The sequence below is a fragment of the Mytilus galloprovincialis genome, chromosome 2 (genome assembly GCF_965363235.1).
Source record: "Mytilus galloprovincialis chromosome 2, xbMytGall1.hap1.1, whole genome shotgun sequence".
Lineage (NCBI taxonomy): Eukaryota > Metazoa > Mollusca > Bivalvia > Mytilida > Mytilidae > Mytilus > Mytilus galloprovincialis.
Genome location: NC_134839.1, coordinates 58,502,076 through 58,521,329, shown reverse-complemented (window position 1 = coordinate 58,521,329; position 19,254 = coordinate 58,502,076). Strand labels below are relative to the sequence as shown.

The following is a 19,254-nucleotide window of genomic DNA, read 5'->3' as shown; positions in this document are numbered from 1 at the left end:
AACCATAAAACTAGGTTGAACTCACGATTTTTCTTAAAATGTCCTGTACCAAGTCAAGAATTTGGCTGTTGTAATCAAATAGTTTGTTTCTATGTATGTTGCAATAGTGTTTTTTTTTTCTTTTTGCACTTTTGTGTTTTTCCATAGCGGAATATTTCTAAGCCTTATGCGATATTTGTGGCACGATAGAATTAGCTAGTACTTACATTATATCAAGGATTTGTATAGTCTTACTATACAAATCCTTGATTATATATATTCAATTTAATTTACTCTCAGACCATTACTTCTATTCTCTTAATTCAGAAAAGATGTATAAGCTAAAGTTAAAATGAGTATTCAAAAATGTTTTATCGATATCAACAATTATGTCAGAAATGGAAATTACACCAAAACAAGAATGTGCCCAAAGTACACGGATGCCCCATCCGCACTATCATTTTCTATATTCAATGGACCGTGAAAATGTGAAAAAAATCTCTTATTTGGCATTAAAATTAGAAATAGCATATCATAGGGAACATGTGTACAAAGTTTCAAGTAGATTGGACTTCAACTTCATCAAAAACTACCTCGACCAAAAACTTTAACCTGAACCGGGACAGACGAACGGAATAACAAACGGACGAACGAGCGGACGGACGCACAGACCAGAAAACATAATGCCCATAAATGTGGCATAAAAATGGGTCATTAAAAAAAATGAATAAAAAATATATACAAACAACTCAAAAACCCACAATTAATTGATTGAAATCTTCATATTTATTAATTGAAATGCACATTTCATGTCAAGCAAATAAAAACTATAGCCAATAATCATTTGTCGATTTATTAATTGGAATAAATTTAATTCAAGTACGCGAGACATGCTATATTTGTTACACAGTGTACAATCGTCCTAATACGAGAATTTATCGGGTCAATAAATTTCATATTGGGTCAGGCGAAGCCAAACCCGATTTGAAGCTAATTGATCCGATTAATTCCGTATTAGGACAATTGAACACTGTGTAACGAATTTATCCTGATTTTGTTATATTACATACTATTATATTCAAATTCAGCTTCAGGACAATATCAACCAAATATATTATAGATATTGCATCTGAAACTGTGGAAAATTTAAAATATTAGGACTATTGAGCAACTAAAATTTTATTATTTTTAATAGGTCAATGGTATAAGGGAGATAATTCCAATTGACGTAATAAAAAAGGGAGATAATTCCAATTGACGTGATAAAAAAATTTACCTGAAATTTATTAGGACAATATCAGCCAATCAAATTGCGAGAAATTACTCTAAATCAGGATAATGCATGTTGTCTGGACAAAATAAACCAATGGCAATCGAATAAAAAGATGAAAAGGTAAAAAAAAGTATGAAAATGAAGAGTATTGAGGACTAAAAATTGTAAATTCGTGAATTTTTACTATTATAAGCAACACGACAGTTGTCGCCTGTGGGGCTTCATCTGCTTAGCCTACCAGAAATCATCCCGATCAGACGAGGTTCCTGTTGCTCAGAGTTTAGTTTTGATGTTGTGTTTGCCTTTGTCAGTTTCGATACATATAAAGTGTGAATATTAAGTTTTTATATCAGATTTCTGTTTCATTAAAGATTATACCAGTTATAGTGTGATCTTTTTGTACCAGATTGATAATGACATACTGCACGTGCACGAATTCGTGGTTTATAATAAACACATGTATAAATCATGTTATACAATGTAGTCAAAAAAGGTAATGAAGTTGTCTAGGTTTTGATATATATAGTCTGTAGTTTTCTATGTTTTTTCGTTGATACTATTATTTGTCTGTTTGTCTTTTTACTTTTAGCCATGGCGTTGTCAGTTTATTTTCGATCAAGGAGTTTGAATGTCCCTCTGGTATCTTTCGTCCCTCTTCTATAGCATAATATCAACCTAACACATTGTGTAAAAAGACATTCATCAATCTTTTATCTCTCAACTTGTGTAACTTGCAAATGGCAACTACCCAATACACACAAAAAAAATGAAATTAAGTAGTTGTGTTTATAAATTCGCCGTTTCAAAAATTAAAGATCCATGGGCAAAATGTTTATTTTTGATATTTTCGTGTACGGATTATTGGCCAACAATTTTACGTTATATTGTACATAAACCAATCAAAATATTTTGATGTACGTCACCCACAATGTAGAAGATTCTCAAATGGCGAATTGCAATTATAGTCCAGACTTAAATTAAATATTTGTAATAAGATGTTGAAATGAGTAGCAGTATGAAATTGAAAATTAATCCTGGTATCTATGAGTTTATTTAAGACAAGATTTACTCTTAAAGAACATTTTTTTCTGAATTATTCAGAATTGATTTTCAATGTATTTCTGAAAATACTAATCGATTTGTCAACTCGCTTTATGCATTTCAGAAATAACATAACTCTAAAAACATCTTAAATAATTGACTTAAATTTTTAAAAAATACTTTCTTAAATAATTGTCTTAAATTCAAAAAAAATAGTTATGAGATTATCTTTATGTATTTTCACGAAGGTTAAAACTTATGTCTGTTATATTGACATTAGGCAAAACTGGGTTTGTGCTCACACCTTTTTTGCTTTAATTAGATTATATGTTGACATCACAGAATTTATTTTATACCATCAATAACTTTATGGTAAAACCACCTACTGATCTATCAGATCATTGTTTAATAGCATTGAATATTTTTAATTTTAAAAATTCTAAAGAAATAGATAAGGAAGAACTATGGTCCCTTCCTGGTAAATTTAAATGGGCGGATCAAAGTAAGGACATTTATATTGATGCTTTATTAGAAGAAAAGAGTGTAGAAGACATTCTATCTTTAAACAAACTAATTGATGATAATAATTTTAATGATATTGACTTCTTAGTCTGGAGATCAGCTCTGTTCTTAAAATTACAAAATAAAGGAATACAAGGCAAATTTTATAATATACTGCATGACATGTACTCTAATACCTTATATTCATGTAAATATCAAAATATGTTTACCAAGCCTTTTCTTGCTAATCAGGGTGTCAAACAAGGTGACAGTTTAAGTCCAACTTTATTTAATATATTTGTTGATGACATAGGAAAATACTTAGATACAAACTTAACTAGTGCAGTTAATTTAAATGGTCAAAAAGTGAACCATTTATTGTATGCAGATGATTTATTGTTGATATCAGAATCTGCAGATGGTCTCCAGAACTCTCTTGATTCTTTACAAAAATATAGTACTGAATGGAAACTGGACGTGAACCTTAAGAAAACAAAAATTATAATTTTCTCTAAAATTAAAGTAAATAAAGAAAACTTTTACTTTTATTACAGCTCTAATGCAATTGAAATTGTTGATTGTTATAAATACTTAGGAGTTGATTTTCATAGCTCTGGAAAATTTATACAGGCAGTGTCAAGCCTCTCAGATAAAGCTAAAAAAGCATATTTTGCATTGAAGTCAAAACTACCATATAGTGAAAATCTGTCTGTTAAGACTTGGCTCCAGCTTTTTAATTCAATGATAACTCCTATTTTAACTTATGGATCAGAAGTATGGATATCAGAATTCAAACCAAATTTTGAAGCATTAGACAAAAGTAAATTAGAAAAAACACAGAACTCCATATTTAAAAACATACTTGGGGTTCATGGAAAGTCTTCCAATCTAGCAGTGCGGTGTGAATTGGGCACTTTACCCATTAGCATTAAATGTTATCAACTTATGTTTAAATATTATGAGCGTCTCAGTAATATTGGTGAACGGTCTGGTGGTCCGCATGAAATTCTCAAAGCTGCTTTTGAAGTGGACAAAACTCTCACAAATAAAGAAAATTCATGGTCTTATAAACTATCTGAATTAATGAAATATATTGGAATATCCTTTAACAAGCATTGTAATATTAATTTCAAACAGAAACTAGAAGATTTTTACAAAAATAAAATTATTTTTGAACTTTCTAAGATAAAAGATGGAAACTGTGGTAAACTTTTATTTTTTAGTAAAATTTATACTAAATTTAAACAACAAGAATATTTAAATTTTAATATTCCTAAATACCTTAGAAAAAAACTCACTAAATTAAGAATAAGTGCACACTCATTAGCAATAGAAACTGGGAGGTATGCAAGACCAAAAATACCATCTAATGAGAGATTTTGTAAATTTTGCACAGAAAAAATTGAAAATGAGATTCATTTCTTGATTGAATGTCCGCAATATAAAAACATTAGATCTAAATATAAAATAAATGATATTAATTCAAATAATTTGGATGAAAATTTTACCAAAATGTTAAATCCTATGTCTGAAAAGGAATTAAAATCTATTTGTATGTATATTGAAGAAGCTCTTGATTTGAGAGACCACCATACCGTTTCATCAGATAATAATCTTTTACAGTAGTTTGTGCATATACATATATATATATAAATATCTTGTATTGTGTGTTTTAAGTAAATATACGAAAATCTATAATAATACTGAAATATAAGTCTATGGTATCAATATCAGTCTATAATGTATTTGTATACATAGAATTGGCTCATGACTTGTTACATGAATCTTTATTTCATTTATATGTTGTTTTAATATTATAATTGTCTGTATTTGGATCACGCCTCTATTGTGCTCTTTCCAATAAAATATTGAATTGAATTAATAGACTTTTAAAGTGTTTTGTTTCCAAAGGATTCCAGTGTAGAGAAAAATATTTATATCGCGTTTATATTTTAAGCAACGCGTGACTGGTGATACCCTCGAATAACATTAACACATTAAACAACAATTGAAAATGTTTTTTTTTTTAGATTGCAGTATAAAGACAATAATAGTGCATTGACTTGAAATATCAACGATATAAGGATTCGGCCCGAAACGGGGGAAAAGCTCGGCAGAGCCTCGCATTACCCCGTTTCTAAGCCTCATCTTTATATCGTTGATATGTCAAGTCAATGCACTATTATTGTCTATATATCCAATTCTTGAATCAATGCATGTTTATAACATAAACGTAGTCTTCTGTACGCAAGTATATCGTTACAATAGTCATTTTTTTTCTCTCTGTCTGTTATGATTTAACAAATATGGCAGCTCATTAAATGCCGTGTTTTGAAGCCGAAGTTTACCGTTTGTCACCTAATGGTAAATAATCAACAAAGAGGCATGGATATTGAGCACGTGTATTACATAAACAATCAGATAGTAGTTTATTTAAATGACAGATCCACGCGTATTGCGATCATCGGATTTTTACGAGTGGGTCACGCTAAGGTCACTTGCATATACGGAAAATATGTCGGCGAATTGCTTCCTGGAAGCCAGCAATTAAAATAAAGTAAACCTCTTTTCAATGTGGACAAATTAAAGAATTTTCTTCAGAAAAAGGTATATGTACATAAGTTTTATAATGAAAACTATCCATTTAGTTATAAAAATCATATGCATATTTTAATTTTAATTTGAGGTTTCATATGACTAACCAATAAATTTCATTATTTGTTATGTAAATCATAAACTGCTATGACGCAAGTTGTCATCGTAGCTTAATCGGAATATTGAGAATGGATGTGTCAAGGTTTTTGAATATAATAATATATTATACCCAAAAAAATGATCATAGATACCAGGATTGAAATATTGTATTTGCGGTAGACGCGCGTTTTGTCTACAAAAGACTCAAATAAAAAAAAGTTAAAAAATAAAAGCCGAACAAATCACGAAATTCAAGAGCATTATGGACCAAAAATTACCAAACTATTTGCCAAATACAGATAAGGTAACCGTATTCTATTCCTGAGGTAAGAAGACTTAATAGTATTTCAAACATTCTGAACAAACAATTTATAATTATGACCATATCAATGATAAAGTATGTCAACACACAATGAACTCATACAATTATATTCTATTCTTTATTTAAAAGCCTTCACAATTACACATACATTTTGTTTGTGATATAATCTTTGATGAGCGTCTGCAGTATTCCTACAGTGCAATCGAAAATTATCATTATGACAGCTCTTCCTCAGAAGATGATTATGACTAACCAAATATGTACTCTCAATATTTAATTTGACCATAAATAGTTATCAAAGGTAACAGGCTAATAATTTGATACGCCAGACGCGCGTTCCGTCTACATAAGCCTCATCAGTGACACTCAGATCAACATAAATATAAAGAAACAAGTACCGCGTTTAAGAGCATTAAGGACACAAACATCCCAAAAAGTTGTGCCAAATACGTCTAAGGTAAACTATGAATGGGATAAGAAAATGTTCTGTACATTTGTATTTCGAAAAATCATACTAATTATTTTGTACACAGGAACAAATATATTCGCAAGAATTTGAACAAACAATACGCAATTTCGACATGTTATTCAATATTCAACCACCCATTGCGACGTCATACAAAAGAAATTTGACAAAATTAGAATTTTAATATGAAGAGGCAATGTCACATCATGTTTGTTTTTTACAAGAGGGACGAAAGATACCAAAGGTACAGTCAAACTCATAAATCTAAAACAAACTGACAACGCCATGGCTAAAAATGAAAAAGACAAACAAACAACAGCACACACGACACAACATAGAAAACTAAAGAATAAACAACACGAACCCCACCAAAAAACTAGGGGTGATCTCAGGTGCTCCGGAAGGGTAAGCAGATCCTGTTCCACATGTGTAGCAATATGTCGTATGTAGGAATTTGGTAATATGGCATGTGTAAACGTGTGACTAAAAAATCATAATTTTTAGGGCTTTAAATGGTCTTTATCGTCCCTTGTCCTTTCCAATTCTGAGACAGCATTGTCAACAGGTAATCTGATGCGTCTGCACATTTCAGGGCAGTTAGGTCTTGACCTGATTAACATATTCATCCGATCTAATCTGCTGTAAATGCTTTAGTTTCAGAGATGTAAGCCAAATATACATTTTACCCCTATATTCTATTGTTAGACATGGCGGCCATCCTGATTGATCTGCAGGATCATCGGATACATTTGTTTAACAAGATACCATAAATATGATTAAGGGTAAATGGTTCAATTTGGCAAAATGGTTTTAGAGGAGAAGATTTTTTTTTAAATTTACGAAAACGTGTGAAAAGTTGACTTTAAAGGGCAATAACTCCTCATGGGGTCAATTGTTCATTTTGGTTATGTTAACTTATTTGTAGATCTTACTCTACTGAACAATTTTTAAAATAGTTTATCTCTATCTATTTAAATATTCAAGATGATAAACAAAAACTGCAAAATTTCCTTAAAATTACCAATTTAGAGACAGCAACCCAACCACGGGTTGTCTGATGAACATGTTTACCCCTTGTCAGATTTGCTCTAGATGTTTGTGTTTCATAGCTATAAGCCAAAAATGTGTTTTACCCGTATGTTCTGTTTTCAGCCATGGCGGCCATCTTGGTTGATGGGCGGGATCATCGGATACATTTTTAAAACTAGATAACCTAAGAAAGATTTATGTCAAGTTTGGTTTCTTTTTTGCCCAGTAGTTTCAGAGGAAGAGATTTTTCTAAAAGTTAACGGACGACGGACACAAAAGGCTGAGAAAACCTAAGGCCAGGTGAGCTAAAAAACATTTAAAAATTTCAACTTCCCTGAAGAACATCTACAATCAGGACATCCACTGACTGCCATACAAATTAGCAATGTTTGTTCCTAATCAGTATCGGGTATTCAAATAATACGATATTTATAAAAGTATCCATCCCCCAAAGCATGCAGGATATTGTGTTATCGCAATAACAGTTACATTTATAATGGACACAACCACTTCAATATTAATGTAATTTCAGACGAGTCTAAATGTTCATCCTCTACAATAAATGATACTCCATTTAGTAAAAAAAAAACATTTTTTCTTGCTGAATCTGTTTTCTGGCCTTTTTGATCGCCACTAAGCATATAACTGAAACAATTTAAAACAATAACAGAAAATAATCCAAATAGTCGGATTGTCGGGGTAGGTGGGTGGGGTTGAGCATGCTTCCCGTTCAAATGTCAGAAAATTGTCACAATACTATATAACGTATCGAATACAGGATCATAATCAGATAAGCTAATCTTTGTATATACAATTGTATCCTAATCCATGTTGTTGAAGCCTGTAGTTGGAGTGTTACGCAGTGGAAGCAACTTCACTGTGTTAAAATCGTTCAAACTTCTCGTTTTCATTTCAGAATTTTAATACAGACGACAATAGTAAAAGTTCTTTTTGTCTTCCATCTGCTAACGTTTTTACGAATTTAAACATCCCTAGTTCTCACTTTTCTGTTTAAAAAAGAAAACTAGTAAGAAACTTCTTTTTCAACTTCCTCATGCAAAGTTGACCTGAAATGGAATTGGCTATTAATCTTCGGTCCTTATCTACGATAAGTTGTGTTTGGTCATAGAACCCAACTATTTCGGTTCTTATATTGGATTTCAAATACGATTGTTTCTGATGAAGGTAAGTAAAAAAAACTCACTTTGAATGCATGAAATGTAGAAAAGTGTTGTTTTAATTTGTTGGGTTGTGCATTCCTGATGAAGGCTCATGAAGGTAAACATACAATCAAATGATATGCACGCTCGAATTTGTTAAGTTATTTTCATTTATATACTACAGATTTACTACGGCGCCGTTTGTTAACCGAAAAAAACTCTTTAATTGGAAAGGCAAATACATTGGAGAATTAATCAGAAACATTGAAATATAAAACGATACAAATTAAATGACCAGCTTATCTTCAATACATTCTTTTTTTGTACATATAATCATTTTCTGAAACGTCATTTTTTTGACTATGTGTTTGTCGATTTCAAAAAATGTGTGTACCGAAATGCTTAATGAAAATCATCTAATGTTATCAAGAATAAATGCCATGACAGTGGCTTTTATTGGAAATATAAGTATAAGACTGGTTTGTGTTTTGACATGAATATCAATAATGTGGTAATTTTTATAAATTTCCTGTTTACAAAACTAAGGATTTTCTTATTCCAGGCATAGGTTACCTTACCCGTATTTGGCACAACTTTTTTGGAATTTTGAATCCTCAATACTCTTCAACTTTGTTCTTGTTTGGCTTTATAAATATTTTGATATGAGCATCACTGATGAGTCTTATGTAGACGAAACGCGCGTCTGGCGTACTAAATTATAATCCTGGTACCTTTGATAATTATTGTATACTCTGCTTACAAATATTCTATAACATTGCGCAATTTGACCCGATATTAAATTTGGTATAAAACGATACATTTTCTATTTTGTTCTGATACTTTTGAAGCGACTGATACCAGATTATACTTTATGCATCATACGGTGTTTGCCAGTAAATACGTAGATGTTTCGAACGTTCATTTTTTGATATTCCTAAAATAAACAATAATTTGTTCAAAAGATACCACGAGGATGGAAACTTTGTAACGTGCTTAGGGAGCTACCATTTGATTTTATGAGGGCAGGGGCTAGGATGAAATTTGAAAAAAGTCAGGACAGGAGTTTTGATTTAAAAAAAAAAGGCAGGATGAGCAACTTGGTAAAATAAGGCAGGATGAGCAACTTGGTAAAAAAAGGCAGGATGACAATTTATGTAAAAAAATCAGGCTAAACTAAGAAAAAAAAGGCAGGACCGAAAAGAGTGAAAATAAAAAGGCAGGACAGAGATTACAACTAAAATAAATGCAGGACAAAATTTTTCATTCATTTTTTACATGAGATTTCATCTTTGCTAAAGTAAAACTACTGTTGCCTTAATAAAATGTATGGGATGTATAAATCCGCAGTTACGACCGATCGGAATAAGGACTCTCCTGCATGGTTTAGGAAGGATGCATTTCTGTTTGACTTGACGTTAATAAACTCGACAAACACTTAATTAAGAGTACAAATAACAGACATGCAATAAGGTTAATTTAAAGAGTGTCAACAATTCGAGTTTTTCATGTATCACGTTTTGGTGGTGAATATCAACAAGTAATGAAACTGTTAATTGTATCTGAAAGATACTAGGTTCTATTGTAATTTTCCACCCGTCTTCTTCGTTATTCCTATCTATGAAGGCCCAGTTGTTACCACTGAAAGTTTTACCTTCTTGAGTGGTATTTGGATAGAGATTTCAGATGGAATTATTGAAAACCAAAGGCTTTTCTACCTCAGGAATAGATTACCATGGCTGCATTCGGCAAACTTTTAGGAATTTTATATCCTCAAGTCAATGCTCTTCAGCTTCGAACCTTATTTTGCCTTTAACATTTTTTTTATTTGAGCGTCACTGATGAGTCTTCTGTAGACGAAACGCGCGTATGACGCATATATAATATTCAATCCTAGTACTTATGATGAGTTTATTTACTGTAAATTTCTTATAAGTTTTGAAGGGGCACTAGCTACGAGATATATAAAAATAATAATATGATACTTATTTTTATTCAATCATTAATGAACTTGAATTTATAGGGAAATAATATGTCGCTTTTAGCAGCCAGTATGGTTCAATTTTGTCAAAATAATCTGAGAAGCATTGATTATGAATTATTCACTTGCAAGTAAGTGAATAATTTGACCTCATTGAATCCGTATTCATGCGAACTTCAATTAAGCTAGAGATGTATACCGCATGCATTGTGTGTGTTCAATTATTTAAAGAAAAAGAAAGTCATCATTGAGAGGGAAACAAAGGTAAATCATTTGATTGACTGATTCGATCGACAAAAAAAAATCACTTTCATACAGGTGAAAACGATGATTAGCATATATTTTTAATCTATAATAGGAAATTAAAGAGACTTTAAAAATTTAAATGCACGAGTTTGGTATCTATGTATATCTATATCGCTTAAATGGCAATCGGAGGTCTTCGGGGGTCAACTCGACAGTTAATAATATGGCGTCTAATCAAAAATCACACGAATCGAAGCTACATATTAACACGCCCATTTGGTTATTTTAGACTTTTTATAATTTGGAAAATGTTATTAAATTATTAAATTTGATTAAAAGAGGGACGACAGATACCAGATGGACAGTCAAACTCGTTAAATTAAATTAAACCATTGTTATAAATCAAAAATGAGAATTTGAGTCAATCGGGGAACATGAATTTGACATCAAGTGCTCCTTCTGAGGAAGAAATACGACCCTTTAAAAAGTAAAATCACAAAAATACTGAACTTAGAGGAAGATCAATTGGGAAAGTCCATAATCACATGGCAAAATCAAATAGCAAAATAACAGAATCTCAGTAAAACTTTCAAAAAAGATCAAACTATACACCAATTGATAGAGATATTGTAAATTACTGTTTGAATAAGGCTGGAAACAGTTTACGTACAATAACGTAGGCTCCGTACGAACAATACTGAGACGTAGCCGAGGGGACAATACACCATTTATTACACGAATATCACGTCTGTGAGTGTTTTATTATACCAAAAGTGAGAACAGACACAACATTTACGGTAGCCGAAATTCATCTTTTCCTCCGTTCGTAATGTCTCGTCCTATTTCTAAAAAATAAATCATCGGAAGGTACCAAGACCTTGTTGATAAATATTCCGTATCAACTTCACAAATTATACACGATGGTCAAAAAGTATAGATTTTGGGTACTGAAATTGTTTACCATCGCAATGTGTTTTAGTATTCTTTTATTTGTCTTAAATAATATTGCGTTTACTGTTTAGTCAGTTTTTGGTGATATCCATTTGACGTTACTTTATACTTTATGTTATATGATATTTATTGTGTTCTTGTCTTTCATTTTTGCAAATGTCCTTTGTCGATATTCTTTTTAGTGATTCTTTGATACATATGACGTGGCCCAGTACATTCCGTCATTGTGTTATTGTTTTATTATAATTTTTGTATTATTGTCTTTCAATTTTACTACTGTACTTTACATATATGCCTTCATTTATTTCTTGAATACATATGACGTGACTCTGTACTTAAACATCCCGTGATTGTGCTATTGTAAATTTTAGCATTATTTGTCTCTTCCTATTGCTAATATGCTCTGTCTATATGCCATTTTGGGCTTCTTTGTTACACATTTGTTCGTTTTTTAGTGATTCAGATTCTAACACAATATTGACTGCTGTACTCTTATTTTTGACATTTTTACCTAGTATTTTTGCTTGTTTTGTTCACACATCTTTGTTAATATAATGGAATTTCACTCGGGTGTCATACAAGTGAGAGGTTAAACTAGCTTTAAAATCAGGATTAATTAGAAAATGCCTGTACCAAGTCAAGAATATGACAGTTGTTATCCAGTCGTTTGATGTGTTTGAACTGTTGATTTTGCCATTTGATAATGGACTTCTATTTTGTATTTTCCTCGGGAGTTCAGTACTTTTGTAATTTTACTTTTTCTTTTGGGCATGATTTGATTCATTGTTGATTGCTTCACGTCATATACATACAATAGGAAGGTCCTGTAATATAGATCGACCGGAATGAAGTTTTTCAAATTTCGTATGGACGATTTTCACTTCTACCGTTCGCTATATATATATATATCGGAAAGTAGGCACAAAACGTGGCTAGTCAAAAATTCTGACAGCGCAGTAAATCAAGATGATTGCTTCAGACGCAATATATTTATCAAGAGATGACATGGACTATACTTTTGTCTGCGAACTAATCTCAGCATTTACGAATAATTCGCCCAAAAGTGATGATGACTCATTCGTTTTTAGTGTCAACCTGACAATGCAACCCTGGGTGGTCAGTCAAAGTCAGTTTTGGAACTCACGAGTATGTAAAATTGTATTTCATAACAGAAAACAAGTATAGCTGACACAAACAACAAAGTTACTAAAATAATTGTCATGGTCAGTTATATCTATATCATTAGTATTTATCGATACTGTTATGCACAATTAGCACATTTAAGTTTTACTGTCAGAAGTCGACACTACATGTATAAATAAATATATAAACTCTTCACGATACATGTATAACCATATCAAAATCCTTAGTTTCCATTTCCTTTCTTAACGGAATGCAGTCTCTACCGTTAACAATCTTCAAAACTTTATTCATTTTCTGGTTTTGACAGCAAAACATGGCACTCTTGTAGCCCTTTTCACACATCACGATTTTTGTCAATTTCGTAGCCATCAATGATTCTCTTAATATATCTATTCGAACCCCAACTGGACAGTGTCAACTATACTTTTTCAGCATATAACTGATCTGAAACTATAAGTAAGGAAATAACAAATACTTTCATTATGCTGTGCCAATGGGAAACAACTGTCATATTTCTGACTTGGTTAAGGCATTTTTGGGTGAAAGTTGTGGGTTAAACCTGGTTTCATATTTAGCTTTACTTCCCACTTTTACCAATTTGCCTTGTCTATGTATGTCTCTTGGCGTTTCTTTTATACATATGACGTGGCTCTGTACTTATACATAGACATTAATAGTGCACTGACTTGACATATCAACAATAACTATTATTGTCTTTATACTGCAGTCTAAAAAAAACATTTTCAATTGTTGTTAATGTGTAAATGTTATCATTTGATTTAATATTGGGAAACTTCCCCCTTTTATAAAAAAAAAAGGCCTCATATCATGCAGGCGGAGAAATATACAACACGATGAAATGTACATTACCTGTTGAAATTCGCAATCGATGGTGGACGAATTTGATTAAAAATGAACTTAAATATCAACAATAAGCATAAAACATAATGATTTATAGTTTGCAGACCAAAAATATTAACAAGTGAATTTTGTTTTTTGATATAAAAATTGCAAAAGAAATTAGTTTGAGTCGTTGTATAAATTGAAAACAAGAACAGGTTGAATAGGTCGTATGAATAATTAATTATATACATTGTATAAACATTCATGAGGAAAAGTGATATCATGTCAGTGACTGTATATGACATAGAAATATACGGTCAACGCATTTTGACTGCTCAAATAGAACGAGTGCAGTATAAATCCGGTTATTGTGCTATTGTAAAACATTTTCGTATTCTTGTCTTTCATTTTTGCTAATGTGCTTTGTCTATGCGATTTTTATGTTTCTTTGATACATTTATGACGTGGCTCTGTTCCTATACATCCCGTCATTATGTTATTGTACAATGGTAAAGGAGAAGGTTCACGAAGGGTTAAAATTAGCCCTGAATTTTTAATGTTTTTTAAATCGGGCCAAACCTTTTTGGTGTTTAATGGTAAAGTTTATATTTTAGGAAAAAAAAAAGTAAAATCACAAAAATACTGAACTCAGAGGAAAATCTAATCGGAAAGTCTATAATTACATGGCAAAATTAAATGACAAAACACATCAAAAACGAATGCCATATGTGAACCTTGTATTCTTTGCAAATAAATTTGGTTTATTTGTGCTTCTTTGTTACATATTTTTTTTGTTTTACCCCTATTTTGATATTTTTATCCCACAAGCAGGATCTGCTTACCCATTCCGGAGCACCTGAGATCATCCCCAGTTTTTGGTGGGGGTTCGTGTTGCTCATTCTTCAGTTTTCTATGTTGTTTCTTGTGAACTATTATTTGTCTGTTTGTCTTTTTCATTTTTAACCACGGCGTTGTCAGTTTATTTTTTTCGATTTATGAGTTTGACTGTTCCTGTGGTATCGGTCGCCCCTCTTTTGTTTGTTCTGTGCAGACATCGTTGTCAATATAATGGAATTTGATGCAACTGTCATACAAGTTTGATGTTTGGCTGGCTTTAAAACCGGTGTTGACATGAATATCAATTATGTGATCATTTTTATAAATTTCCTGTTTACAAAACTTTGAATTGTTAAAAAAAAACTAAGGATTTTCTTATTCCAGGCATAGGTTACCTTACCCGTATTTGGCACAACTTTTTTGGAATTTTGTTTCCCCAATGCTCTTCAACTTTGTACTTGTTTGGCTTTACAACTATTTTGATCTGAGCATCACTGATGAGTGTGATGTAGATGAAACGCGCGTCTGGCGTAATAAATTATAATCCTGGTACCTTTGATAACCATTAATTCGCCATTTTCTAAGAAAATGCTTGTACCAAGTTAGGAATATGACAGTTGATATCCATTTCAGGGGTTAAAAAATCCACTAGCCCGACGCCCGGGACTACAGTATTTAGGCCTCGGGCAACCAAAACTTGTAACCCAATATGCCCGACGGACTAGTGACAAAAAATTCTTGGCGTTTCTAAAATAGAAAGGGGATACTCCCCTCATCACTTTTCTATCTTAGCCAATCAGATTTGACTACGTCATCGGGGATTCCCAGAATTTGAACTGATTTTGTACAAGTTTTTAAATAGAACAAATAACTCTGGATGGATCCCGTACTTTCAATATCGATGTATCAGTACAGGGGTAGTGTACATTGCTTATGCAACCTGATTGTACCTCCTTCTGAATGATTTATTGCAATATAAATGTGAATCCTTTTTGACAGCAGAAACCTGAATTTTGTTAGATATAACTTTTGAAACACGTGCACATGTTATGAACGTCATTTTGTTTTTGTTTACATACTGTGAAAAAGACTCCAGACCATGATCTAAACATTGAGTCTTCAGAAAACTTAAACTTTATGCAATAATATTCATCAATCATGATAATCTTCATTGATATTCAAATGAATTCGAGTTTTAAAGAAATAAAATTTAGAACAAATACAATATTAGTTTAGAGACTGTGCTTAGGTTGTAATCTATTTATTTAAAGCCCACAATTAGCTTACCTGTGATAAATGTAAATATAGACATTACTGTACTTCATTAATAAAACAATTATAAAAGACGGAAACTATTGACAATGATTGATAGTGATATTTGAGGTCATTTAATTAATTTAAATAATTAGAATTTTAAAACTGAAAACAAATATGAGCATTACATAATTAACCAGCTGATAATTCTTTTACACAAACGTGATGATGTATCTGATAAAAACCGTCCAATCCTTTATATACCCATGTATAGCAGTGGTCAAGAATTGTATCATCTTGGGATTTGGTCAACTCATTATTACAGAATATTTAGTAAATATTCAATTATCAATTAATTGAATATATCTTCTAATGTCAGTAATCGGATAGTTTTTGCTAACATAAGTTTTGGGTATCCGATTTGCAAAAATCTACTGTACAATGGAAAACAATTGTTAACTTTATAGAATTCATTGTTATTGCAGCAAACTCTGAATTTGTAAGTCATACTAGGGCTAGCAGGTCAGTTTTGCTGGGCTAGTAGTTTTTCCAACAGGGCTAGTAAAATCCTGCTACCAATTAGCCATGGGCTAGTGAGCTACAACAAAATTTCTTAACCCCTGCATTTGTTTGATGTGTTTGAGCTTTTGATTTTGCCATTTGATTAGGGACTTTCCTTTTTTGTATTTTCTTCCGAGTTCAATACTTTAGCGATTTTACTTTTTTGTGTATGGTTGCTTCACGTCGATTGGCAAATATTTCATTAATGTTCAGGACGACAACAAATGCATACAATGAAAAGGTCATGTAATAGAGACCGATCGGAAAGGTCTCAGGAAGTTTAGGCTGTTAGTGGTAAATGGAGGTTAAATGATGAAGAAGATGTAAACATTGGATATGGACTAAATGTTTGCCTTGCTACAGACGACATAAGAACCCCTCAAAGAGTTGTTGCAATGGTTCTTGGCGTTGAGATAACGGGATACTCTCCCTACACGATGAATCGGATATAACGTTCACATTCTGACCGGACGGGGCTGCGTACTTGTACATCCAAACTCTTGTATTCTGATGGCGTCTAAATTGGAAAATTGCTCCGTACACAATCCGAAAATGGATTAATTGTTCTGTAGCTAATCATATTACACACTGACCTGTTTTGCTGACAGATGTGTTCGACTGAATGAAACTCTTTTCTTGTTTCATAGCGTCCGTTAGTTCACATGTCGTAAATGAACTTATGGACGAACGACAAAGACAGCATCTTTCCTTTTCACTGAATAAAATCCATCCACGAGCACATTTTTTATGGAATTCTGGAAAGAAAATCATAGAAAAGTATATTAAGTCTTTCAATGAACGCGAAGTTGGAAATATTTCATGCATAATAGTCGATCGGATGAAGGACGGAAATTGCTTTTGGAATCTGACATAAATATTGCCTTGCTACAGAATACATACGGAAATTAAACGTGCAGAGTGTGCACAATTCTCTCTTCAAACAATTTAATAGGTAGCAACACAGTTACCTACACATTTAGGGATTGTGGTTTCGCATGTTGGCCCCTGTGGATTATTCAAATATCTAAGTTATTGTGCAATAAAATTCATTTTTAGATAGCTGTGTACTAATTGAGCCTTCAAAGATGGTTTGGACTTGTTTGTTTGCTTTTTAGCCTTGAATGTTTGTCCCTAACATTTTATTAACTGTGAATTTGAATACAGATATCGCAGATCAAATTTTTTCGTTCATAGTGTGTTAATTTACGTTTTTTGGTTGATTAGCCTGCCAATTGATATTTTATCATGTGTTTTTCTATGTTGTGTTTTTCTGTGTTGTGATGTTATGCTATTATTTCAGAAAAAGGGAGAAGGTTTGGTACCATTAAAACGTTTAATCCCGCTGCAAATGTTTGCACCTGTCATAAGTCAGGAATCTGATGTACAGTAGTTGTCGTTTGTTTATGTAATTTATACGTGTTTCTCGTTTTTTTATATAGATTAGACCGTTGGTTTTCCCGTTTGAATGGTTTATCACTAGTAATTTTGGGGCCCTTTATAGCTTGTTGTTCAGTGTGAGCCAAGGGTCCGTGTTGAAGGCCTTACATTGACCTATAATTGTTTACTTTTATAAATTGTTATTTGGATGGAGAGTTGTCTCATTGGCACTCACACCAAATCTTTATCTATATACCGGTAGCTTCTTCAAAAGATAAAAAAAAAAAAAACGTCTTTCAAAAGCAATAACTGCTAAAACCGTTCATCAGAAAATTTCAGCCAAGGCAGTAGTATCTATGATGAGTCTATTTCCAACCAATGGGTCGATCTTCTACCCCAGGGATTGATAACCTTAGCTGTAATTTGGAAAAACGTTCGGAATTTAGTGATATCTGATTATTTCTTTGTAGACGAAAATCGCGTCTGGAGTAAAAATTTAAAGCCCAGTACCTATGATGAGTTTTTTTTTTTACAGTTGCAATGAATGACAATAACTTGTATATGGGGTAAAACAAATATATCGCACTCCAAGGCAAATTGCAACTAGAGGCTCTTAAAAGCCTGTGTCGCTCCTAGGTCTATGTGCATATTAAACTAAGGACACATTATAGACAAGAATAGAATTCATGACAAAATTGTGTTTTGGTGATGGTGTGATGTGTTTGTAGATCTTACTCTACTGAACATTCTTGCTGTTTATAATAATCTCTATCTATGGTGAACTTTGCCCAGCAGTTTCAGAGGAAATATTTTGTAAATTAACGAAAATTGTTTAAAATTGACTGTAAAAGGCAATAACTCCTTAAAGGGTCATTAGACAACTTTGGTCATGTTGACCTATTTGTAGATCTTACTTTGCTGTACATTATTGCTGTTTATAGTTTATCTTTATCTATAATAATATTGAAGATAATAACCAAAAGGTTGCCTGATTCGTCTGACAATTTCAGAGCAGATAGATCCTGACCTAAGGATTAATTTTACTTTTGTCAGATTGCTTGAAATGCTTTGGTTTAAGAGATATAATTAGTTATCAAAGGTACCAGGATTATAGTTTACTACGCCAGACGCGCGTTTCGTCTACATAAGCCAAACACTGGATTTACCCAATTATACTATTTTTAACCATGTCGGCCATCTTGGTTGGCGGTTTGGTTCATCGGACACATTTTTTAAACAAGATACTCTAATGATGATTGTGGCCAAGTTTGTTTAAATTTGTCTAGGTAGTTTCAGAGGAGAAGATTTTTGTAAAAGATTACAAAAATTTACGAAAAATTGTTAAAAACTGACTATCAAGGGCAAAACTTCTTATGGGGTCAATTGACCATTCTGGTCATGTTGACTTAATTGTAGATCTTACTTTGTTTAACATTATTGCTGTATATAGTTTATCTCTATCTACAATAATACTCAATCTTGACCTGTTAAACAATTTTATCTATGTCAAATTTGCTCTAAATGCTTTGGTTTTAGAGATATAAGCCAAAATCTACATTTCCCCCTATGTTCTATGTTTAGCCATGGCGGCCATCTTGG

General features: G+C 32.1%; 1 protein-coding gene across 3 annotated transcripts in view; it reads right to left on the bottom strand.

Annotated features, from left to right (window-relative positions):
• Positions 1-19,254, bottom strand: part of LOC143063965 (uncharacterized) — a 46,341-nt gene that overhangs the window by 10,277 nt on the left and 16,810 nt on the right. For 2 of the 3 annotated variants that reach the window (XM_076236438.1, XM_076236436.1), the window contains exon 5: positions 16,872-17,033. In XM_076236438.1, coding sequence (XP_076092553.1) covers positions 16,872-17,033 — 162 coding nt within the window. Of the gene's footprint in view, positions 1-12,798; positions 13,234-16,871; positions 17,034-19,254 lie in introns of those variants that run through there. The other variant, XM_076236437.1, reaches the window with a different exon arrangement.